General features: G+C 34.4%; 1 protein-coding gene across 3 annotated transcripts in view; it reads right to left on the bottom strand.

Annotated features, from left to right (window-relative positions):
• The window catches only part of LOC144962987 (E3 ubiquitin-protein ligase HECTD3-like), a 29,751-nt gene extending 6,930 nt beyond the window's left edge, over positions 1-22,821 (bottom strand). The window contains exons 1-16 of one of the 3 annotated variants that reach the window (XM_078896497.1): positions 22,623-22,821; positions 21,019-21,109; positions 19,498-19,798; positions 18,713-18,885; positions 16,304-16,535; positions 15,829-15,947; positions 13,930-14,043; positions 12,485-12,573; positions 11,860-12,025; positions 10,943-11,048; positions 8,454-8,530; positions 5,602-5,757; positions 4,692-4,860; positions 3,732-3,854; positions 3,030-3,119; positions 1,538-1,741 (exon numbers count right to left, since the gene is read on the bottom strand). In XM_078896497.1, the coding sequence (XP_078752623.1) occupies positions 1,538-1,741; positions 3,030-3,119; positions 3,732-3,854; positions 4,692-4,860; positions 5,602-5,757; positions 8,454-8,530; positions 10,943-11,048; positions 11,860-12,025; positions 12,485-12,573; positions 13,930-14,043; positions 15,829-15,947; positions 16,304-16,535; positions 18,713-18,885; positions 19,498-19,798; positions 21,019-21,032 (2,133 nt within the window). In that variant the 5' untranslated portion in view covers positions 21,033-21,109; positions 22,623-22,821. The other 2 variants (XM_078896498.1, XM_078896499.1) reach the window with 2 other exon arrangements.
• Positions 22,822-25,623: the final 2,802 nt, after the last annotated feature.

Raw genomic sequence — 25,623 nt, 5'->3', positions numbered from 1 at the left:
AACACAAAATAAATTTGCTTGGCATAATAAAATATTTCATACTATTTGATTTGAATTTTTTTTGACGAATGTCATTGCTTCAATACAATAGGCTTTTAACGAAATCGGGCCGAACAAGACGCCGAACGCCGAACTCGAACGGATCTAGCCTTCTCACGTGACCATGAACGAGATCTGGATAGTGAAGACTCTCAAGCGGTATGCAGCATCGGATCTAAGGTCACGTGATAGAGAGCTGTTTAAGCTGACAAGAAACGGAGGACAGAATGGAGACTACCTCAGGCCTCACCCTACCATGTGTTAGGGGAGGGGTAAGGTCAGTGTCATTCAATAGTAGTGCATGTGGTGCTCTACCCTAGATACGAGAGAAAATTATAAATTGATTACGGGGGAAGGTGGGGGGTAGTGACAATCAGCATGGGATGTATACATTTACATTTATAATATAAGCAATAGATGACCAGGGATGTGTATTGTTTGTATATGTTTGTGTGTGTGTGTGTGTGTGCGCGCGTGTGTGTGAAAGGGATTACACAAAAACACCTTTCTCTGTAGCTTCCAAATGATTACGTATACAATAAATTTGAAAACCACATTGTTTGAATCAGCTTGCAAAAAGGAGAACATTTATCTTTGTTTCACAAAAATAGGCTTAGAAATAAAAATAATTTTCTAGTAGATTGATTTTGAAAAAAATATTGCTCAATTTTTAAAAATTTAATGATAGTTTCTTTATTTTCCGGTCGATTTTCTTGATTTATATCTCATTTTTCATTTTTCATTTTTCAATTCTCAATGCGACGAGCACACTGATATATCTCGTGTGATTCAAAAGCGTTTAAAACACTAATTGCGTTGTGTTCTTAAAAATATATATATACTGAGAGTCCTGCCTCACTAATTAATTCCTGAGCGTTGAGATGGTGACGCAACTATTACATACAAGACCTTGCAGTCGAGTCGGCAGAGCTTTTGGGTTACACAACCACTATTGCACTCTTTGATGTATACAACACTCACCCACCGCCTTTACGCAAAGCTGCCTGTCCATAAATCAAGAGATGATCTCCTAACTGTTCACAAGCGAGCTGTCAAACGAGCAATCGATGATTGGATAAGAATCTCAAGATCTCATATAATAAGGTAAGTTTTGGAGAGGTGATATCCCCCCACCCGTCATCGGACAGAACTTTCATTGTGTTATATCATATAAGCTCCGCCTCCTCTTTCTATGAGACGAGATTAGATGAGAGGACGCGAGAAAAAATTAATCACGTGTTCGGTCAGTCGATGTTCGGTGAGCTTAGGCGTGCAACTATAACTTGGTAATATATGCAAACATCTAACCGATACTACTTATTTATTGAATATTATGTTGTTGTATAGCTGTAGAAATGCAAAGGCTGTGGATAGATATAACAGCCCTATTTGATCAATTTGAATGTCATTATTTCATAGATTTTACATTATTCCTTTTAAAATTCAACATTGGATTAAACTGCCATAGTGGTACTAAAGTCAACGTCAGTAGATTTACCTGCTTATCAAATTCTGCCATTCTGATCTCCCTGACTTTTTCAGCATACTCCTCTCTGTCATCATAGGCTAAGGGCAATGGATTACCCTTGGCGTCCAACTTGAGAGAGACATGAGTCCCATCACTCAGCACCAAACTCCAACACCTGCCAGAGGCTTCAAATGTCTCCTTGTCCAATTTAGATAGATTGTCTATCAACGACACCTGAAAATGAAATTTTACATTGTGTCGAATGTATTAATGAACTTCCAAACAAGCGAATTTTGAAATTACGTCCAACTACTTACTTGAGCTATTATCAATCTAGTGAATTTTACAAAAAGTAAAAAAAAAAAGAATTTGAAATATATAAATCAATTTATAAAAGAGACAGTTGATAAACTTGGACATGTAATAATTTAGATAGTGGCTGATTGTAGTCCTTTAGATCAATAAGGCCCATGAAGCTAGGATATATATATATAAAGCATCAGGGGGGGGGCATCGTGGCTCAGCGGTACAGTCTTTGCTTCGTACCCAAAAGGTACGAATTGGATCACCCGCCACTGCACTGTATGGCCGCAAGCAAGTCACCTTGCCCAAGCTCAATTTAAAGTGCTGCACTGCGGTTGATGCCTGGGTTATTCCAGTCTTCCTTTGAAATAGACCCTAAATAAAGGGAAATTTATTATTTTTTAATTTTATGTATTTTTATTTTTCTATTAAGTTCTCATTCCTGGCCATCCAGACTGGTATCATCCTGAATCCATCTAAAATACCCCAATCAACAAATCCTACAAATATGATTCAGACATTCCTCTGTCCTCGTAAAAAGGTATCGATGTGAAGCCACTAAAAAATCTGCATCTACCATCTTTACAATACAATGATAATTTTAGGAAAGTAAAAATCCCCAATTATATAAAAGCAGAGTTGTTTGCATTGTTCACAAGGGTTGGTAAATATATAATATACATTCACTGCTTATTCCTACTGTTGACTTGTGAGAAATTCAGACTGTATCCCACATTCTGTCTGGTAGCAAATAAAAGACATAAAAATTATTCTTTGAATAGCATTACACTGATGCTTGTAAAATTATAGATTATTTCTGAGTATTAAATGACTTTAGCACTATTATTTTTACCCCGATAATTGGTAAACAAATTGATCAAATTCTAAAAATAAGTGATGGGGACGCAAACACTTTAAGTATATAGGGGTGTACATGGACTATAGAGTCTGCCAGTCAAGCATCATGACTATGAGCAAAATGAATATCTATTGATTAACTATAAGTTGAAAAAAGGGCAAATTATGAGAAGGGGTATATGTGTATAAGATGGGCACTTGTCAATGTTTACCACATGTCTTGTATGAAAGGTGGTATTCCTTTAACCAATTTAACTTACTGCTAAACAAACTTTAAGAATTAAACCAAAAAAAGAAAACAAAACCGGTAGTTATTTAAGTATAATTTTTTTAAGAGCATCAAATATTGCACCACTCAAACCTCTGATGCATCAACAGTTGCAAAGTCTTCAGTCCAGTTATAGCTCTCTCCACTGAGCCGTTTCCATACAAAAGGTGCAAGTGGCAATATCTGAAAAAAACAATAAATAGGTGAATTAATTGTGAATAAAACAATATTATGGGGATTTGTTGCTCATTTACTCAGTGTAATGTTATTTGCTCCACATAGAACAATGACCTTGTATATCATGGACCTAAGACATCATATGAATCTAAATGATGCAATGAATAAACTTTCACTTAGTTGGAATCAGCTTTAATTACAACAATTTTACAAATAATAGATCTCAAACCGTAAGTAATAATCCTAATTTAATAAACAGGATTATCAATTCAATTCTGATTTTTAATAAAGAGAAAGAATGTGCTTTTGTAGTTTACACAAGTGTGGACATGGGCATTAAGAAATGATAGAATACTCTAAGACACAAATCCTTGTATTTGGTATTAAACGAGAATGAGCTTTTATTTGTGTACCCTTTCTCAATAAATCATGAGTGTAATGTAATGACATGTTGAGAAACCTAAGGAGAGGAAATGAAAATAAGATCAAAAACTAAAATGGTTTAATTCACAAATTCCAAAATGAAAAATAATAAAAAGTGAATTGTAATGGATTATAAAAATACACACATTGACGCACACATACACACACACACAAGAGGATATCAACTATTCATACCAGTATTTCTTTACTCCTGAAGCATGCACCAAGAAGTTGGCCAAGCCATTCATATCTGGTAAAATCTGTGCAATTTGGGTTGGGGACAAAAACATCCTTGTTGATATTGCCATCCTCTTGTTCCTGAAGAAATAGAACAAAAAAATCAAAAGCAATTTAGAAAGCTCTGAGTCATTTATAAAGTGCTTTAATTTATTTGAGAAGGTTGACTAGAGAGGTGCACTGATGTTACCTCTAAAAATCTATGAATTGATTTCCTCATCTCTCATCTGCATCGGGTTATTTTCACTATAATATTCTGAAGGACATTTTCATTCATAAGTAAATCCATTCAAAATAAAAGAAAGACTTGTAATGTTTGCAATACTGAAAATTTCTTCTGAAATTTCATATAGACATGACCCCCGGGGAGAATTAAGTTATCTTTTTGGGTGCATCATTATATATTTGTAGATTCATCAATACCTGACATGCTTCTGAGTCAAAAGAGTCTAATAAAAATCAAGACTAAATAGACTTTTTATCAGAAGGAGATCCAAGCAGCAACATAAGGATAAGCCCAATGTTGAGTCAAGCAAAATCCTCCACAAATGTTGGGATTCTAACCAAAAGATAGGTAGTCAGAAGGTTTTTAGCACTCACAAACACTTCACGGAGCAAAAAGCAATTTCTCACACAGAAGACAACCCCCCCCCCCCCCCCGCACCCCTCAAGAACTAATGCTCATATCTGACTGGTTTTCCTCACAGTGAAGGATCAGGACCTGGCAATACACCAGTTGTTTGAATAAAAAAAGAAATTAAAGAAATCTAAGATATGCCAAATTACCTTATTTTTTTAAAGTCCAAATCTTCTTGACAGAAAAAAATAAAAGTATGTTTTTAAATTTTACAGACAGCAATATCTCTTTTAACAATCGTGTATTATATCTAAGCTAAATCATCGTCAAAGTAGAGTTACCTGATTTGGTGCTCGTAGAAAGAAAGGTAGAGCATTAGGGCTTTCACTATCAGATGGGCACAGTTCCTCTGCTATGTCTGACAGGCTATCTCGGAAACCTCCACCTTGGTCAATGATACCCTCAGAAATGAATTTGCATTCCCACCACTGTTCATTTTGAGAGGACCACCTATTCACATCCATACATAAGGTTGGATTTGCATGAAATATCAAAACACAATCAATTTTAACAATATAATGATAACAATAAAGCAACAATAAAAAACAATAAAAATAATATTTATAATAATAATAATAATAATAATAATAATAATAATACTAATAATAATAATAATAATAATAATAATAATAATAATAATAATAATAATAATAGTAATAATAATAATAATAATAATAATAATAATAATAATAATAATAATAATAATAATAATAATAATAATAATAATAATAATAATAATAAATAATATAAGTAATAATAATAATAATAATAATAATAATAATAATAATAATCATAATAATAAAGCATTTATTAGTGTTGAATTTTCTGTTTGAAGATTGCAGAATCGAAATATTTATTCATTGATGAATTGTTTATAAACGCTCATTACCCTGTAGCTTAACAAACTCAATATTTACATAATATCAATCACATAAACATGCAACATAAAAATAAGGAATATCAGTCTTTTTGGCTTCACAAGAATGTGATTTATTAGACTTCGAATGCAAGTTTCTCATTGGGATGGAGAAATTAAGCATTTCGTTAATTATCCTGGAATATCAGAGTGCAGTGATTTAAAAACAATTCTATAGCTATAGATATTGTATACTATAATACATTTATATAAATTGAAAGATATGAGTACAATGAACATAAAAGTTCAAAAAATGAAAGATTTTTAACCAATACCTGTAAGTCAAAGGAGAAGATGATCTATCTTTTGGCCGCAGACCTTCATAGAGTTGCATGAACACTGTGTTAGAGTAGTCTGTGCTGGCTGCTGGGTTTGCACGGTGCTCTAATGCTGCATGGCGATTTATGTACACCACTTTGCGATCAGATAAGCTGATGAAGGAATGGACAAAACTTCTACGTAATGAAAATTTTCATTGCAATTTGGGACAATTATACATAAATACATATATTTATAACCGGCGATTATTTATGTAGAGTACTATGAAAAGTGGCAACTGGAATAAGTAAAAAGTAAAATAAACAATAAAATTTCTTTTGGCATTTCCACGGACATATCATGCTCAAAGCGTATTGTAGTGCTTCATTTATCACAACAGGAAGGATGTATGGAACCAATTTTCCATATCACGCAATACAAAAATACAACTGTTAAATATCTTTTTTTTTTATTGTTTGTTTGTTGCTTTAGGTCTCTTCCAACACAATTGAGGTTATATGAGAGACCGCTGAAACAAAAAAACAAGCAATCTAACAAAAATAGTACAAATGTAAATCAAAATCATAACCTAAAGATATCATAAGCTAAATTATAAATAACCAAGAACAAAAGGCAGAAGATTTACAGAAAAAAAAATATCCCCTGTCAAAAATACAATCACAAACCAAAGAAGCAGGATAGGCTAGTAAAGAGAAGAAGAAATGACATCACTATCGGATCGTACACCCATGCGAACATCATAGGTATATGATTCAAGGGTGATGCTCCCATCCAACCACCCGCTTAAATATCTTTTTACACTAAAATTCTTAGAATATCTATTATCAATTAATAACTTAATTTAGATTATTATATTGAAATTGATGAAATCTGAATATTTTGTTATGCATATTGAACTTTCCTCAAAGTGCAAACAAGAAAACTGTTTTCAGATTAAAAATCATTTTGCAAACGCTCAAATATAAAAACCTTTAAAGGCAGAGTTTGATCATATTCTAACCTGACATCATTCTCACACACACACACACACACACACACACACAGAGAGAGAGAGAGAGAGAGAGAGAGAGAGAGAGAGAGAGGAGAGAGAGAGAAGAGAGAGAGAGAGAAGAGAGAGAGAGAGAGAGAGAGAGAGAGAGAGGAGAGGAGAGGAGAGAGAGAGAGAGAGAGAGAGAGAGAGAGAGAGAGAGAGAGAGAGAGAGAGAGAGAGAGAGAGAGAGAGAGAGAGAGAGAGAGAGAGGAGAGAGAGAGAGAGAGAGAGAGAGAGAGAGGAGAGAGAGAGAGAGAGAGAGAGAGAGAGAGAGGAGAGAGAGAGAGAGGAGAGAGAGAGAGAGAGAGAGAGAGAGAGAGAGAGAGAGAGAGAGAGAGAGAGAGAGAGAGAGAGAGAGAGAGAGAGAGAGAGAGAGAGAGAGAGAGGAGAGAGAGAGAGAGAGAGAGAGAGAGAGAAGAGAGAGAGAGAGAGAGAGAGAGAGAGAGAGAGAGGAAGAGAGGAGAGAGAGAGAGAGAGAGAGGAGAGAGAGAGAGAGAGAGAGAGAGAGAGAGAGGAGAGAGAGAGAGAGAGAGAGAGAAGAGAGAAGAGAGAGAGAGGAGAGAGAGAGAGGAGAGGAGAGAAGGAGAGAGAGAGAGAGAGAGAGAGAGAGAGAGAGAGAGAGAGAGAGAGAGAGAGAGAGAGCAGTACTTAGGCTTCCAAGAAAACAAAGTTGCATTACAATTACTGCTCTTATTTGTTTTTGTTTTTAAGGGTTTTACGACACTTGCAAGACATTAAGGTTATATCAGCGCCAGTAAAAAGGAAGAAAATGGGATAGTAAACAGTTCTAAAATTACAATTAGAGCACCCAAGAAAAGGCAAGACAAAGAGGAATTGGTTCAAATAGGAAACAGATGTAGATTATCAAGAGCACACTATCAGTACTTTGTAGTCCTTCAGAGCCATTGGGCCTATTTCGCCGGAGTTTATTCTGGCTTCTATAGTGTGAAACTGACAAAAGCAATTGGATAGAATGCTAGTCAATTGCAAAGTATTTTCTGCCAAATCAAACAGACTCACTGTTGGGTGGACAAGGGGTCAGAAAAAACTCACGACTGCACCCAGGATTGATTATGGTCCCTTTGCGTGTGAAGGGAGTGCTCTACCAACTGAGCTATCGGGACCCCCAGTACTTAGTTTGAGATCACCTAAAAGTCTCTTCCAGACACAAGAACAGGTCCCCACTAAGAGGAATACACTCAAATGTTGACAAATCATATATAATATAAATGACATGAGTTTTTGCTGTTTGTAGAGCATTGTAATTGTAAACACAACACGAATTGCCTTTCTTCTGGAGAATAAAGATTATTATTATTATTATTATTATTATTATTATTATTATTATTATTATTATTATTATTATTATTATTATTATTATTATTATTATTACTATTATTATTATTATTATTATTATTATTATTATTATTATTATTATTATTATTATTATTATTATTATTATTATTATTATTATTATTATTATTATAAGTAAGCAAAACATAATACAGTGCATAACAGAGAGATGATTTACAAGGAAAAAAATATCATCTCCCAAAACTAACTATACATTTGACTGTTACCCTCTCAGTCAGGGCCAGGACATAAACAAGTAATCTCATTCCAAGACAAAGACGGAAAGCAAGTTGGAAAATGGATATAAGTAAAACGGATATAAGGGGATGGAAGACACAGTAAGTAACTCCCTGCCCACATGGGAGGTCAGGAACCCCACCCAGAATTACTGCTCTTAATTAAAATAATTAGGTTTCTTTGTTGTTATATTATAAATAACGGAAGAGAATTATGATTTATACTTACACAGACACGGAACTCCAAAGCAATGTGTCAATGAGGTTCAATCTTTTCTTTGACAAAGGCAAAAGTTGTCTGATGCTCTGAGATAATAAAAAAATTAACACTTTTTTTTTTCAAACTTTCTTCCAAAAGCACAAATAGAGATAAATGATCATTGAAAGTAAATAATGTCACATTACTGTAGAACGACCTTAAATCTTAGTGGGAAAGTAGCTTAAGGCTAACCATGAGTTGTTTATTTCAAACCTGTTGTTAGGCTATCTTGTGTTGACAACCACTCTTGGGCATCCAATGAAAAATACTCACCATGATATTGACCATTTCAAACCTTAGTCCTGTTTCCTACTTTCAGTGATTGTATGATCGAGTGATTGACGTCCAAATGTTAATGATATTTTATTCCTTCCAAGTCAAATAATATCATTATCCTTATTACTACATACGTATTATCATATGAAATGTATTATGAAAGTCACATATATATCCTAAAGACTTTTTTTTGTTGTTTGTTTGTTGCTTTAGGTCTCTTCCAACACAATTGAGGTTATATGAGAGACCGCTGAAACAAAAAAACAAGCAATCTAACAAAAATAGTACAAATGTAAATCAAAATCATAACCTAAAGATATCATAAGCTAAATTATAAATAACCAAGAACAAACAGGCAGAAGATTTACAGAAAAAAAAATATCCCCTGTCAAAAATACAATCACAAACCAAAGAAGCAGGATAGGCTAGTAAAGAGAAGAAGAAACGACATCACTATCGGATCGTACACCCATGCGAACATCATAGGTATATGATTCAAGGGTGATGCTCCCATCCAACCACCCGCGTATATATATCCTAAAGACTTAAGGATTTAAAATTTTTAATTTATTATGATTGCATATATAATGATGAATACATTGTATTTACATTTGTTCCAATTTATTTTTTTCATTGGAGTATTATTAAACATTTAAGTAAAGAATAGCTTTATTAATATGTCATGGTATAAAAACCTGCTTAATTTAAGAGATAAGTTTCTGGTCATTATATGTTATTCATTTCACAAGGAAATTTCATAGAGAATTATCTTAATGTCCTAACTCATTATCCATTTGAAAAATTTATTTTCATGTAGTCTACTGCAAAAAGTAAATAATTTTAAACGTGTGTAACGACCTTAAATCTTGATGGGAAAGTAGCCAAAGCTGACCTCGAGTTGTTCAGTTTCAAACCTGTTGTTAAACTATTTTGTGTTGGCAACCTCTCTTGGTCATCCAATGAAAATACTCATCATGATTTATAAACCAAAGGCAGGCTGCAAATCATTATTGCTATTCTAATCACACTGCACATGGTTGGTTGTGTGCATAAAGTTTAAGGCCAGAATAAAAGCATGGCATAGCACAGGTTTAACTGTATTATGCGAGCACATTCGTATGGGTGACCATTAAAAATCATAGCAAAGAGGTTTGACTGTGATATGTGAGTGCGATTAATGGGTGACCATCAAATTCATAGTTAAAGGTTTAAATGTTTTATGTGAGTGCGCTCAAACAGTGTCTATTAAAACCATAGAACAGAGAAGACCTGTTTTATGTGTGTGCATACGGGTGCCAATAAAATATAACACAGAGAAGTCTAAACTGTATTTTTTAAAATTCATTGCTGTCCAGTTGCATTGCCCTGTTTGGTGACCAATAAAATGGAGATAAAGATAAAGGGAGTGTTTTGTGTTGTTCATTCATGAGTCAGATTTACTCCCTTTATCTTTATCTCCATTTTATTGACTCATTTAGGCACCTCTATGTATTAGTTTTACTGACCAATAAAAGGAGTGTGATAAAATTTGGTGCCTTGAGGCTTGTGTGAATAACCACTAATCCAGACACAAAGGGGCAGTGATAAAATCTTGTAAACAAAAAGTTTGAGAAGCACAGTTGTTCTCAATATCCAGCATTTTGTTCGGTGGCCAGTTAAAAGCGCAGTAGTTGTCATACTACTCATCTTCTTCATAAAGGAGACAGATCAAACTCTGCTACAAAAAAACAGGAGCAACCCTGGGACAACTAAAAGACAAGATTTGTGTGTGTGTATTATGTTGTCTTTATACATTATCGAATAGGTACGTTTCATTGTCTTATCATTCTAATTTATTTGCCATTTCTTTATTTTTAAATAAAGTTATAATTTAGTTAAATCAGTAGACTTTTTTAACCATTTAAAAGCTATACATTTGTGGAGATCTTTGTAATATTACTAGTCCGATTGAAGCTGAAATCATATTTCTATTTTGCTGTCAAAAAACCAGTGACAAATAAGCATGGGATCACATTTTGAAACCTTGTTTAATTGTTTTCTTTGAGTTTTTTTTGTTTGTAAACTACAACAAATAAATACATATTAAGCATAGCTGTGTTAAAAGACACATCAGAATATAAAACTCATTTTCAACTGAAATGTTTACAATATTATATTATATTATGAATATTCATGATACAAACCTCCAAGCCAGCCAAACCGCCTCCCTCTGTATTCTGAACATTATCTATGGAATGTTGCCAGACTGGTACTAAATAGTGGATCACACTGTCCAGGAGCCAAATAAACCTGATGATGTTAAACAAAAAGAAAAAATGCATGGGCGTGTAGGAGGGGCAGCGTGGCTCAGTGATATGGTCTTTGCTTCGTACTCGAAAGGTACCGAGTTCGATAACCACCACTGCGCTGTGTGGCCTTCAGCAAGTCGCCTCGGCCTAGCTCAATTGGCGGCTCTGGACTGCAGCTGATGCCCGGGTTATTCCAGTCTTCTCTTGGAATAGACCCTAGAGACAAATTTCCCGTATGAGAAGAATAAAGGGAATTTTATTCATTTATTTTTTAAATTATTATCAAAACATTTGCTAATGTTTATTTCATTCTTACTGATAAATTTGCTATTTCATAAATCATTGTCTTTGATAATTTCATGAAATGAATTTTGAGTACAATGACAAAATTATTTAAGTCTACTGCTGGTTTCTTCAAATTTCTGAGGCATCTTTTAAATAATTGCAGATCTTGATAGCTCATTTGGTAGAGCACTCACTTCACATGCAAAGGGATCAAGATCAATTCTGGGTGAAGTCAAGATATTTTTATGACCCTCTTGTCCACCCAGAACTGATTGGGTAGCTGGATCTTATATCTGATGTAACGTATTTTGCAATAGACTAGTGTTCTATCCAAAGAGTAGCAGGCAATTGCTTATTTCAGTTTCACTCTACAGAAACCAGGATAAACTCCGGCTCTATGAGCCTAATGGCTCTGAAGGACTAAAAAAATGGAAAGAAATAATAAACAAATAAAATTTTGAAAAGATTTTTAAAGTTTAGATTGCAGGAAATTTCAGCCTCTGGTAAAATATTCCATCCTTATTCACCTTTGCAAAACAATGGAACGTCGATACAGGGCACTGGGACTGTAAGACTGTAGGATAGGAAACCTCACCAGATTATTTCCAGAAAAATAATCCATATCTAAACCAATGGACCGCTCCTCTTGGCATTTTAATTTGATGCCCCTGATTCTAGTATCAATACCACCCGCTGTAATATAGAGGTTAAAATGATGTTATTAAAAAAAAAAGAAAAAATTAAACTATAAAAACCAAAGATATGCATGATTGATCTTTAGAAATATATTTTGATAATGCATGCTTTGCCTCATTAACAAATACTTTACTGCAATAAAATATTTACAAATATTAGACTAAACGTTTAAAAAAATAAAGCAGATTTGTCTTTTGGGTTGTTTTTTTTTGTTTTTGTTTTTTTTAATTAAGAAAAACGTCATTTATATAATTGAGTTTAAATATTTTTCAAACTTTCCAACATTCTAAAGATAGATCTATAAAAATGTAGAACTGCAATTAGAAGGATATATGAGAGTGGCATTGGCATGGTCTAAGATAAAATAAAACAACTATGATTGATAATTATTCTTTTATAAAAACAGAATTTTACAAAAATAGAAAATAAATAAAAGAATTTTATTAAGGAGCTTACCTCTGCATGCTTTAATTCGAATACTAATCACACGGTAGTGTTCAGAGCAGTTTTCTAACAACTTGATCTCTGTTTGTGAAGTTGTAGACCTTTAATGGAATTCAATTATAGATATAATTTTATTTTCAGGAGATATTTATAACCATGGGCAAGAATGAGAAAAACAATAAAAACAAATATCAGGGCCCGTTCTTATGTAGAGTTATTTACATTTAGTACTTTACTAGCCTAAAAAGAATTTCCTACGTCAGTCTCAGCTATGTTTATTAATTTTTTTTAGAGTTTCTACACACAATAAAAAGGTGTGCTTTGGATGGTCTGCAATTTTCTAACAGTGTTTTCAAACCAGAAACAAAATCAACAGGAAACTCTCTGCCTTTATTGTTTGTAATATTGACATATTTTCCTTCTGAAGTGAACTTCTGTCAATCAGTGGCTGCCATTTTGTTAACGATTGATGTGTGTTTAGAAACTAGTTGTAACAGGTGGATTTGGAGATGTCATGATGTGATTAGGTAACATCACACAAACATTAAGGAGGGACCAGTGGAAACAGGACACAATAATGTCCTTCACTGGATTGAGGTCAAGAGATCTCTATTTTTTGGGGGTTCTTTTTTAATTTCAGGCCAAGACTCATAACTTCTTATATTGTTTTTATATTTCTGCTTTGCTTTTTCATGGTCAATTATATCTGCAGTAATCTATAACTAATGTAAAAATCTGATAATGATGTTTAATTGATAGTTATACTTAAGTTGTTTTAAAACAATTAATGTTGTTCATTGCTTAGAAGGGTGATGTAACATTAACATGTTATTTACAAGAAATATTAAATTAGATCTTTGTGCACCATTATTGTAACGTATCCCCATCTAAGAGTTTTTGGTGCTCTTCCAGGGTTTTTTTGTTGCATGACTTGAAGGTAGAAGACACTCAATGTAAAAGATGAATAAACTGACTTTTAGAAATGCACATCTGCACTTGTCTGATTGTGTACACGGCATCAATATACACTAGTCATTGATTACTGTTGCTAGTCCTCACGTTTCAAGTGACGAAAATTAAGACCAAAGGGGTGTGGAGGTTAGTTCCTAACTGCCATCAGACTGCTCACATAAGAAGAAAATTTAATAGTCTTTGTATATATAGGGCACAGACTAAGAGCTTAGTCAGTCTACAAAGGAACGGGTCCAGAGTCAAAAGAAGCAAGTGTTTATCTCATATATGAAGCTCCATACTACTGAAAGGCTTTTTTTTCTTGGAAAATAGTAAAATATCTTGATAAGTTTGGCATAATTTTGAATTAACAAGCAATTTTAAACAATATTTCATAACCACCGCATCTTCGTTCAGTCTATAGTGAAAAGAAATTCAAAAGCACAAACAGACTAAATAAAAAATAAATTCACAAATTAAAATAACTAGAAAACTACACAACATACCAGTTCAAAGATACATTTTTCAATACTTTCAAATCATCTGCTTCACCTCCTAGTACTACTATTTGTTCTGGTAAATAATTGTCATCAGATAAGTGGATTGCCAGTGAGAGGGACCTGATTAAGGAGATTAAGAAAAACATATATGTCAGTAATCTGTTGAAGCAGACATAATTGACAGACAAAATCTTGAAAGTCGTGTATGATAAGGTGCAAGGCAAAGCAGATCTATTATTAAAAATTTAAATTTAAAAAAAAAATGGCCAATTTTTGCGTGCACCTACAGACTTTATAACTGTACCAATTTTGAGCATCAATGGTTCAAAAGATTTATTTCGGCCTAGCATAAGTTCCACGACAGTATTATGATTTTTAAAAATATGTGCTGTTGCATAATGAGCCTCTTAATTATGTGATTTGTCCATGTTTTCCAATGTTTTTAAGTTAAATCTACAGCGGAGAAGGTTTGCCATATTACTTTGGGCAACTAACAGACTTTATTATTGGACCAGTTTTGATTATTGATCGTTCAAAAGATTTGTCTCTATCTAAATTTCAACAATAATCTGACAATTGAAATAAATAAATGTCTAGGCATATAATTCTTTAAATTTTGTGATTTGTCCCAGCCCAAACTCACTTCATGTTGTTTATATTTTCAAACTAAATCTAGACTAAAGAAGGGTTGCCAAATTTATTATTTTAACAAAATACAAATACTAAACATAAAGACTTGAATAGAATAAACATCTTTCAAATCGTTTTAATGGACAGAAAGCGGTTCTCAAGCACCTTACTGCATGTTTTCTAATGTTTTTAAGTTAAATCTACAGTGGAGACGGAAGGGTTGCCAGATTCATTTGGGCGTACAAGCAGACCTTATTACTGGACAGATTTTTATCATTGATGGCTCAACAGATTTTTCTCAATCTATCTAAATGTCCACGATAATATGACAATTGAAATACATAAATGTCTAGGCAAATAATTATTTAAATTTGTGATTTGTCCCAGCCCAAACCCATTTCATGTTGTTTATATTTTCAAACTAAATCTAGAGTAAAGAAGGGTTGCCAAATTTATTATTTTAACAAAATACAAACACTAAACATAAAGACTTGAACAGAATGAACACTTTTCCGATCAATTTAATGAATATAAGGCGGTTCCCAAGCACCACAGTTTGTCTAACAGTAACACTGTTACTCGATAATCGAAAACTCAGAGGGATGAGGCTTCTTTAAACTTTAAATTTTATAAGTTCTCTAGTATTTTTTTCTTGGGGGGGGGGGGGGGGATACACAAAAATAATCACCAAATATAGCAAAATCAGATTTCCTCAGCTAAACCTGGGAAATTGAATCGTTGGGGGATGATTTTTTTTAATATAAAAAAAAATCTGCTCTGAACAGTACTGTATCATACTCAGTTCTTAAGATCTAAACAAATAATTACAAATGGTAGCAATACCAAAAATAAAATTGATATTAATTTGAAAACATTTGCTCACAACACTGTATTCTTTTCGACAATAAAGTGAGTGCAAATACTCTTGAAATAGTGTAAGATCAATTCTATAATCTTATTGTTTTAATATGAAGGTCTCTAATAATTCATTTGAATTAAAGTATCTACAGAATACTTATGTGTTTGCATTGTGCATGCTAAAGAAACACCTAAAAAAAATAGTAAAGAGACTGCTAGATGGGAGATCATAAGTCGCTATCTTTATTCCATCGAGGTTTTGCTGATATCAATCATCATGGCAATAATGAATAATAAATAATAAAAGACACAACAGCACTTGAAAATTAAAACTGCAAAGCACACTTTACAAACACAGGCATGAATGGGCATTTTGGACAAAATACAGTCAGTAATTTAAACATTTTAAAAACAAACTTGATAATGGTTCCTTTTTTCATCCTTAGTCTAATCCAGTGCTGACCCAAAGAGCCATCTGTCTCCCAGAAAGTGTTGGGATTATCATCAGTCAAATGGGAAGTTTCTCCATCACCAGACTTTAAGGATATATAAATAGAATTCCTTTCAATCAACACATAGACACATTTTTAAAGTGCAATACAAATGTGTGTGTTAAAATCATTTAAGAGTCATTCTTGATTATATATTTGTCTTGCACAGTCAAATGTTATTGGCAAAAGTCTGTTTCTAAATAACCGTAAGCGAATTAAATAGTCTCTGTTAATCAAAACTAGCCTATCCCTAACATGTTTATTAGAAATAAACTATGTATCAGGTGTGTTGTTTGTTGCCTAAGCAAGAAATGATAACAATAACCATTGGACACTATAATCAACATTAATCATTAAACAAATTTTAATATTAAATTTACCTTCTATAATATCAGACTTACAGAGTAAGATGAAACATCCAGGCTTTCAACATAGCTTCGTAAGCACCCAACACTCTCATCTTCTTTGACAACATTTTTTGACATAAGTTGTATTAAGGCAGCATCATGATCCATACTCCAGCCATCTTCAACCGACCTTAATTGCTTCACAGCTATTTCATCAGGGGGAACTATTTCCGATTTGTCTTTTTTTAGGAGCAAAGAGTAGGTCTCCTCAATGTAAGTTTCCCAACTGAAAAGACGGTAAGAACAAAGATAAAAAAAAAGAGTCTTATCTTACGGTAATGCTAATGAGACATAATCATACAAGCAGTGTTCACTGTGTAAACCATACAAACGTTCTTGAAAATTCTTTAACCATGAGTCATAAATTGTAAGAAGCACCATGACAGAGCTTTTGCATCCTGACTACATTTCAGAAAGCCTTCATTGAAATATCCTCTTTGGCAAATGGTTAAGAAATAAAATTCCAATGGGTTTTCAAGGAGATTTCGGAGATAATATCAAAATCAATGACTTTTCAATGAGTCCTTGAATTTAAAGAGGCCACATGAACCCTAATATACAGTTGTTCCAATTCTGGAACATTGTTTGGAACTAATACAGTCAAACTTGTGTTCGTAGCCACTGGCATAAGGCAGACCATCATTATTTCCTCTATTTTGATACTGTATAAGGCAGCCACTCCGTAACGTGGCCATGGCCACTTATTTCTCTGACAAAAAAACCCTCAGACTTATGTAGGGCCGCCGGATGATATCTCTAATTGATAAAATTGAACCCATTCTTACAGGTGTTTAAATGATCCAGGAGTGTTACAAGTGCTGGGAAACTCTCCAAAACAAATAAACCCCTTCTTCACACTATCTGCTCATCGTTGCTCTGACGCTATCAATCTATCTTAAAATGAAAAATTACTCTATACTCTTCACTCAGACAAACATGCCTTAAGCTTAATGATTATGCATGGAAAATTGCATCTTATTGTCTTGCCAAAGTGATCTTATCAACAATCAGGTAACCAAGGACTGTCTATTGTGTCATTTAATAACAAAAAACCAATTGAACTACAAAGTTATCTACAGTATAAACCAGAAAGCAAACATGTTAGGGCCAACTCAATTGATTTCCCTCTTTTAAAGTTGTCTTATTTCCAAAATGAGAATCAGTATCATAGCTCTATCCCCAATTGATAGCTTACTGTATGCTTGTCCAGACGATCATACCTGTAGGCTAAATGACAAGCCAGTACAATGAGCTGGTAAATAACACATCTGCACTAATTGTGTTGCAAAATCCTTTTTGTCAATTCGCAAATTAAAGACCAAGGGCTATTTTTGATCAAATGCAGGTGTACATTAGAGTCAAACAACATTGATTGAGTTGAGATGATCATTATAATACACAAATGGAATTAGACATGCCATAAGTGCGATTGGGAGTCCTGCTAACCCGTTTCACACGTAAAGGAAACAGGATCAATCCTAGATAAAGCCAAGATTTTTTCTGATCCCCTGTCCACCCGGGAGTGACTGGGAAGCCGGGTCTGGAAGAATATAGATTTGTGATAAACGAATGTCATACCCAAAGGGTAGCAAATAATTGCTTTTGTTCATTTAACACGGCAGAAACTGGGATAAACTCTGGGACAATTGGCATTACAACTCTGAAGGACTACCTAATAGGTATTCAAAGAGTCTAAACTTGAGAGAGAGAGAGAGAGAGAAAGAGAGAGAGAGAGAGAGAGAGAGAGAGAGAGAGAGAGAGAGAGAGAGAGAGAGGGGAGAGAGATAGAGAGAGGAAAGAGAGAGAGAGAGAGAGAGAGAGAGAGAGAGAGAGAGAGAGAGAAAGAGAGAGAGAGAGTGAGAGAGAGAGAGAGACTGACTAGCGGGATGAAAAGCTTGCAATTATCTATAATCGGGACTCAGTTCATTTAAAACTGATAGAACATGAAACTCTTAGAAATATCAGACTTGTACAAGGCATTCAACTGAACTGGCTAAGACAGCTACTTTTGTGGGGTCCCAATGGTGGCCGCCTTATACAAGTGTGACTGTATATTTATGTGAAATTCAAATGGATCTAGGTAGAATAATCTAAAAGGATATGTTCAAATTTAATAAATCTCGTCAATACATTAATACTATGGTATGAATTACAGATATAGCACTATTAACACTTTTTCCCTGTTCACAGAAGAGAAGTATGACCCCTAAAAATTTATTGGTTGTATTTTTCCTTTTATTAAAATTTGAAGCCGGTTCATTTTACCTTTACATAAAAATGTTATACCAATCCTGATTCATTAATCTATTCTGATCTGTTTCATGCTTGACTAATACTCAAGTTGTCTTTGTAGAATTTTTCATATAAATTTGATTTCATCATTGATGAAGAAAAGAATCATACTTGTTAACTTTGAACTTTTGTTTCTTTGGAACACCCTTTGTTTTTCCTGAATGTTCATTAATCACTGGGATAACAGTAGGCAAGTCATCAGTAGAACTTCTGCTTGTAAAAAGAAGAAGCCATGCATGACCACCTGGTACAGTCTCAAACAGATCGTTTGTGGTTGTTTTCGTCTGAAATACAGAACAATAAAAGTAATTTAGATAATTACAAAAATCCCATTGAATCAACTATCATCCATGCCAGCATTTATAAAGTAAAGTTATCAATGATATTCAGCGCTCAAAGATAATAAAGGTTGTTCTCTCATTTTACCTGTACAATCCATCCTCACATCCACCAAAGTGCAACCAAACTTCCATAATGATTTACATCATCAGTGCCAGTAGTTACAACAACCATCAATCAACTACAATCCATTTTTTTAAAACATATATATTTCCTCATTTATTTATTGTAATGTTATTTATTTACCATCAACTTTATCATCACTCTATTATTCATTCATTGTTCTTTTTATGTCTTTGGACTTTCGTATTCCCTACATTCATGTTTCCTTACAATTAGGGAACATCTTTCTCTAATACTTTTCTGTCAGTTATATGGCATACAAATGGAAAGACATTATTAAACTTGATTAAAGTTGTGGCATGCTGATCTTACTTGCTCATAACAACCCAAATCAATCATCTCTCATTATAGAGAAAACCAATGATTTTTGAAGATGAAAAATGTGTTTTAAATAATTTAGGATGCTTTTTGTTTTCATTCCTGCAACATTGTACCTGAATAACTTTAAGCCACTTGCCCTCTGAGTTACACATCTCTTCACCAGTGGCGATGAGTCGGCTAGCAAGAGTTACAGAAACTTCCTTTGAAACTTTGGCACTTTTGATTGGCTCCTCAAGAAGTTTCCACGAGCCCTTGGCACTGGCAGCATACTCAACCTCTGATGGGACATAACAAAGAGCCTCTGGGAAGTAACTTTTATCCTGAAAACTCTTAATACAATCTTGAAAGCATCTAATTCTTGCAATCCTTCTGCGAGCAATGGGTATTTTGGAACCATTAGAATTCTCTTTATAGCTGAATGGAAGCAATATAAAAAGTATTTTTTTAAAAATCATAGGGAAGAATCAACAAAAAACAAACAAAAATTATACAAATAAAAATAATTGAATCTAATGATGTGTTCTTCACAACCTATAACAATAACATCATTACAAATAGAAATAAAAACCATCTAATTTTTAAAAATAGAAACTAATTGCATGGGTGCAATTACCAAAGTATCAAAATACCTGCAGAAATTTTGGACCACTCAAAAAAGCCTGCAAACAAGCTACAATTTACAGAGACGCCAACTTAAAATTGTGCTCACATGAATTTCAGATACCGTTCGGTAGAATTTCATTAGAGAAAATCAATCTATTTTGAGCTGTAAGATAGGTCGACACAAAGTCCAATACCACGGTACCAGCCCAAATCTCTGAAACCTCAAATGACTGTGATTGTAGTACTTGTGGTGGTGATGGTTGTAGTGATTGTGGTGATGATGGTTGTAATAGTAGTAATGATGAAGTTGTGGTAGTGGTTTTTGTAGTAGTAGTGTTAGAGAAAATGATGATGTGGAAGTGGTGGTGGTTGTAATAGTAGTTGTAGTAGTGGTAGTGATGATGGTGATGATGTGGTGGAAGTGGTGGCATTTGTAGTAGTAATAGTAGTAGGACTAGTAGTAGTATTAGTTGTAGTAATATTAACGGTAGTAATTATGGTGTGGTGGTGATGGTTGGAGTAATATTGGTCATGATGATGTTGCTGTGATGGTTGTTGTTGTGGAGGTTTTAGTAGAAGTGGTAGTGATGTTGATGTGGCGGTTGTTATGGTTGTAGTAGTAGTGGTAATGATGTGGTTGTTGTAGTGGTGGGAGTGCTGATGATGTGATTGTTAGTGCTTGCACTCTGATGATGATGGTGGTGGTGATTGTTGGCCAGACCAAAAAAAAATTATTTAAAAAACATTTTTTTTTTTTTTTTTTTTTGGGGGGGGGGGGGGGGGGGGGAGACATCTGTAAAACCGTCATACTGGCATGACAAAAGCCAGCCTGCCGACTTTTACTGGTGATTTAGTATCCATGTAATTGTAATGATTGTTTTTGTATCATTATCAATACTAAGTATTTTTATCTGCATATAAAATCTGTGCTTTGGGCTCTCTATGAGGAATGCTAAATACAAATATGCATTCTACTAATTAAAATGACAATATACTAACATGACATTTCCAACAGTGCATATCATACTTGCCTCATGATTTCCATGCTAAAGTGAAGACGACAATCTCTTCAATCTCAAAACAGCATATCAGAACCCAAGCAGCTGTGATAAGTATCTAACTCTAACAGTAAAAAAATAAAATAATTTTAAAAAGAATTCATTTTTGAAAAAATAAAAATCAGATCGGAGTGTCTACATACACGGCAACCAGGCACCTAGCCTCAGGATCTAAGTACACAGTAACCTTGTACTGTGCTTTGGAGGGAGAAGCGAATGGGGCATTGAGCTTGGTGCACCTTGATTTTTTTTCATTCCTACCACCCCCCCCCCCCCCCATTGTGTTTGTGGGTGTTATAGACTATGATATGCGGGAGGGAGAGAGAGAGAGAGAGAGAGAGAGAGAGAGAGAGAGAGAGAGAGAGAGAGAGAGAGAGAGAGAGAGAGAGGGGGGGGGGAGGGGGGGCATTTGGGGAAGATGAAAGAAACAATGGGTCGCCTGATGACGTAGATCAAAGGGGTGTTACGGAGATGCTTTACGATTCGTGATTCATGCAATTTTAACCTCTTAACAGTAACACTGATTTATTTTTTTTCATCCAGATAATAGTTTCCCTATTGTTAATGCAGAATAAACAGTTTCCACCAATTAAGCTATAATAGCATAGCTTGTCTTTTAATGATAACATTATGACTAAGATCTGGTGTTAGGTTAAAGTAAGATTGAATCTCGCCTTTAATGGGTTAAATTGTATTGTATGATTGTAAAAAACAACAAACGCACACACACAAAGAGAGGTCCATGCACACACACACAAAGCGAGGTCCATCCATTGCTTGTATTGAAGCGGCAAACCAGTTACCGGAATTACTGAGGCAGAATGCCAGGTTACCGTGTACGTAGACACTCCCAAATCATCAATACAGACAGTGGCTCAGATTGGAACTAGTCAGCATTTATCTTCCCATTGCTCATCTCCTGATGAACCCTGACTTATTTAGCAATTCAGAATTTCTCAAGCAACATTTTTAGCATGATAGCCATCATTTTAACATTACTTTTACTAACTACTAACTTCTCATACTTTTATTTAGCATTACTTTAAGAAGGGGTGGAGCTGAGGGAGGGTGATAAGATTATATATTATCCATATCAGTATCAGTATCAGCATCAGTTCATAGGTAACCTTTCAATACCATTCCTTGCAAAACCAAATGAGGGAGGCCTTCCAAAAGCTCCTACATTACATCCCCAGTATTCTTGTTCTAAAGTAGTATCTAGTAGTGGGTTTGTGAGGGGGGAGACTTCTTTTGAAAACATTATAAAAAATAAGAATGCTGGGGATGTAGGAGCTTTCGGAAGGCCTCTCCCAAATGAGAGTCCAGAATGTTAGTGTTCAGTGTTAGAAGTTAAAATAATAATAATAAAAAAATAAAATGATGAGTGAGTGAGCTAGAACTCTGACTGCAGTTTATATGACTATCCTACTGTTTATAAATCAGGATCAAAATGCTTTTAACTTAAAAATATAATAATAAGCTGGTCTTTGCCGTATTCCAGCTCTCAACCAAAAGAAATTTCTTCAATGAAAACAGGAAAGAGTTTGATCAATCTAGGCCTCAAAATTCAACTCTACATATCATATTCCGATCTGAGTCATGACTGAATGAGGAAGTTGATTTTATATTGCAGCAATAACAGTAGATATACATTCGTACTTCTTCTATTATACAATTCGTTTGTTTGTTAATGTTTTTTTTTTTTTTTTTTTTTTTTTTTTTTTTTTTTTTTTTTTTTTTTTTTTTTTTTTTTTTTTTTTTTTTTTTTTTTTTTGTTTTTTCGTTTTTCGTTTTGTTTTGTTGTTTGTTTTTTTGTTTTTTTGTTTGTTTTTTTTTGTTTGTTTGTTTCTTGTTTTTTTTTTGGTTTGCTTTGTTTAGTTTTTTTTTTGTTTTTTTTTTTTGTTTTTTGTTTTTTTTTTTTTGGGGGGGGGGGGGGTGTCATTTGGTTGTTGTTTGGAGGAGATTGGGTTTTTTAAAATCTTTGTTTTCTTGTTTATTTTTTATATTGGTTTTTGATTTTTGATTTTTGATTTTCGCTTTGTTTTGTTTTGTCTCTGTTTTGCTTTTTGTTGTTTGTTTGGGACTTTTTCTTTTGCTTTATAGTTGTTTTTGTTTTTGTTTTTTTTTGTTTGTTTTTTTTGTTTTTATGTTTTGTTTTTGTTTTTGGTCTTTTTGTTGTTTTTTTTTTCTTTTGCGGAAGGGGTATGCTTCTTTAAAAAATGGTTTGGGGCTTTCTGTAATTTATATCCACCGTTTTTTATTTGATTTTTTTTAAAAATAATAAATAAAGGGGAGGGGAGAAGGAGGAGGAGGAGGAGGGAAAAGGGGAGCAGAAATTGGAGAAGTAGATGAAGAATGACTTACTTGACTTATGAGCTTTTCGCAACCCTGTCATCGGACTGGGACGCCTCGGCTGCCTCTATCAGGTCGTGTTTAAAGTCAAACCAACATTGTCGATCCGAGGAAATTCAACTAAATCATTTCAATTCGCTCAAGACTAAAACTACTCTTGATTTAACCCAGTGGGCTGCCAAACCCACCCTAACGCAGAGAGATCGGGCGCGGTATGGTCTCTGCTTATAATTGTCAATGGGCAAATTTTGCCAAACACATTTAATTTTCTGGAGCTTTCTTTACGTTTGGACATGACTGATCATGTTCATGTCTCATTGTTGTCATATTTTTTCTACAGGAAAGAAATAAACTATTTTCAGCAAGAGAGAGAGAGAGAGAGAGAGAGAGAGAGAGAGAGAGAGAGAGAGAGAGAGAGAGAGAGAGAGAAGAACAATAATTAAACGATGGACAGTGGATAGATAGATCAACACATATATAGAAAGATATATAGATAGATAGAATGATAGATACTAGATAGATAGATGATAGATCTTCCTTTTTCTTCTTATAGTCCTCCTCCTCCTCCTCCTCCTCCTCCTCCTCCTCCTCCTCCTCCTCCTCCTCCTTCTTCTTCTTCTTCTTCTTCTTCTTCTTCTTCTTCTTCTTCTTCTTCTTCTTCTTCTTCTTCTTCTTCTTCTTCTTCTTCTTCTTCTTCTTCTTCTTCTTCTTCTTCTTCTTCTTCTTCTTCTTCTTCTTCTTCTTCTTCTTCTTCTTCTTCTTCTTCTTCTTCTTCTTCTTCTTCTTCTTCTTCTTCTTCCTGTTTTTACTCCTCCTCATCATCATGCCTCAAAATCATCACCATCATCATCATCATCATCATCATCATCATCATCATCATCATCATCATCATCATCATCATCATCATCATCATCATCAACAACAACAACAACATCATCATCATCATCATCATCATCATCATTATCGTCATTTTCATCCTTTTCCGACGGCTCTCCTCCTCTACCTCCTCTAATCGTGTAAAGCCCTTTGAGCACGTTTAGTGGATATTGATCTATATTAAAGCTCAAGTAATCCTCCTCTCCTCCTCCTCTTCTTCCTCCTCCTCCTTCTCATATTCATCCTCCTCCTCTCCTCACCCCTCTCCTTCTTCATATCTTCCTCTTCTTTCCTCCGGAGAGGGGTGTTCCCTTTTGATGGGGTGAGCATTTCCTTTCCTTTTTCTACCACCCTACCTCCGAAATGATAATGATGACTGTCTATTTTTTACGTAAGTTTCTTGCCACAGGGCGGACGTTATCAAAGCAGAATGGTGTGTTAATTTCTGACCTGTCTCACCACGTGTCAGTTTCACCAGGATCAATGCTTGGTCTACACTTATTATTGCCACATTCCTTTCTCATCGTCTTCCGTCGTTGTTGACCCAGGTTAAATTCGTGTAATCTAAAGCTATTATTGCAGGTTAAATGTCAAAGCAAGCACCCACAGCCATATTGAGTTCATGCCGGCAATCCAAAACAATTGGCCCTCCTTCGAGATGGTAAAATTTTGGTCTGCTGACAATCCCCTATCTTCAGTGAAAACTAATCACCCTCAGTATTACGTAATTATTCAAAGCAAAGAATTTGTGACCCACTCTGTAGTCCACTCGGACAATTATAATAATGACGGTGATCAGTATTCACTGAAGGATGGGGAATGCCAGCCTACCAAATGTGTACTTTTTCAATACAATCAATTTGTGTCCCACCCATAAGGCGACTCAGAAAATAATAATAATGAGTGAGTTTATAATATTTTTTTCTCGGTCGACGGTTGGGAGATTAGTTTTAACTAAAGAGAGGGGAAGGCAGTTAGACCACCCTTAAGTCTATCCGGACAAATGAAATTATGAGGGTGATTAGTTTTCACCGAAGAGATGGGATGGCCAGCAACCAAATGCGTAATTCTTCAAACTAAATAATTTGTGACACACCCTTTAGTCCACTCGGACAATTATAATAATGATGGTGATCAGTGTTAACTGAAGGGAGGAAAATGCCAGCCTACCACATGTGTAACTTGTCAATAGATAGTATGCAGATGACGTCACTCAGGCCTTTGTTATTGTTTTTGCCATCCGCGTTTGTGAGTTGTTCTCACTAAACTGTATTAACCAGACTATAAACGTTCATGGTTACACAGAGATTGTGTGTTGGTCCGTTATACTTCCGGATGGCAATGTTGTGA

This window comes from Berghia stephanieae, chromosome 1 (assembly GCF_034508935.2).
Source record: "Berghia stephanieae isolate SIO BIC M18660-M18661 chromosome 1, UCSD_Bste_1.3, whole genome shotgun sequence".
Lineage (NCBI taxonomy): Eukaryota > Metazoa > Mollusca > Gastropoda > Nudibranchia > Aeolidiidae > Berghia > Berghia stephanieae.
This window is presented reverse-complemented; position numbering and strand designations above follow the sequence as displayed.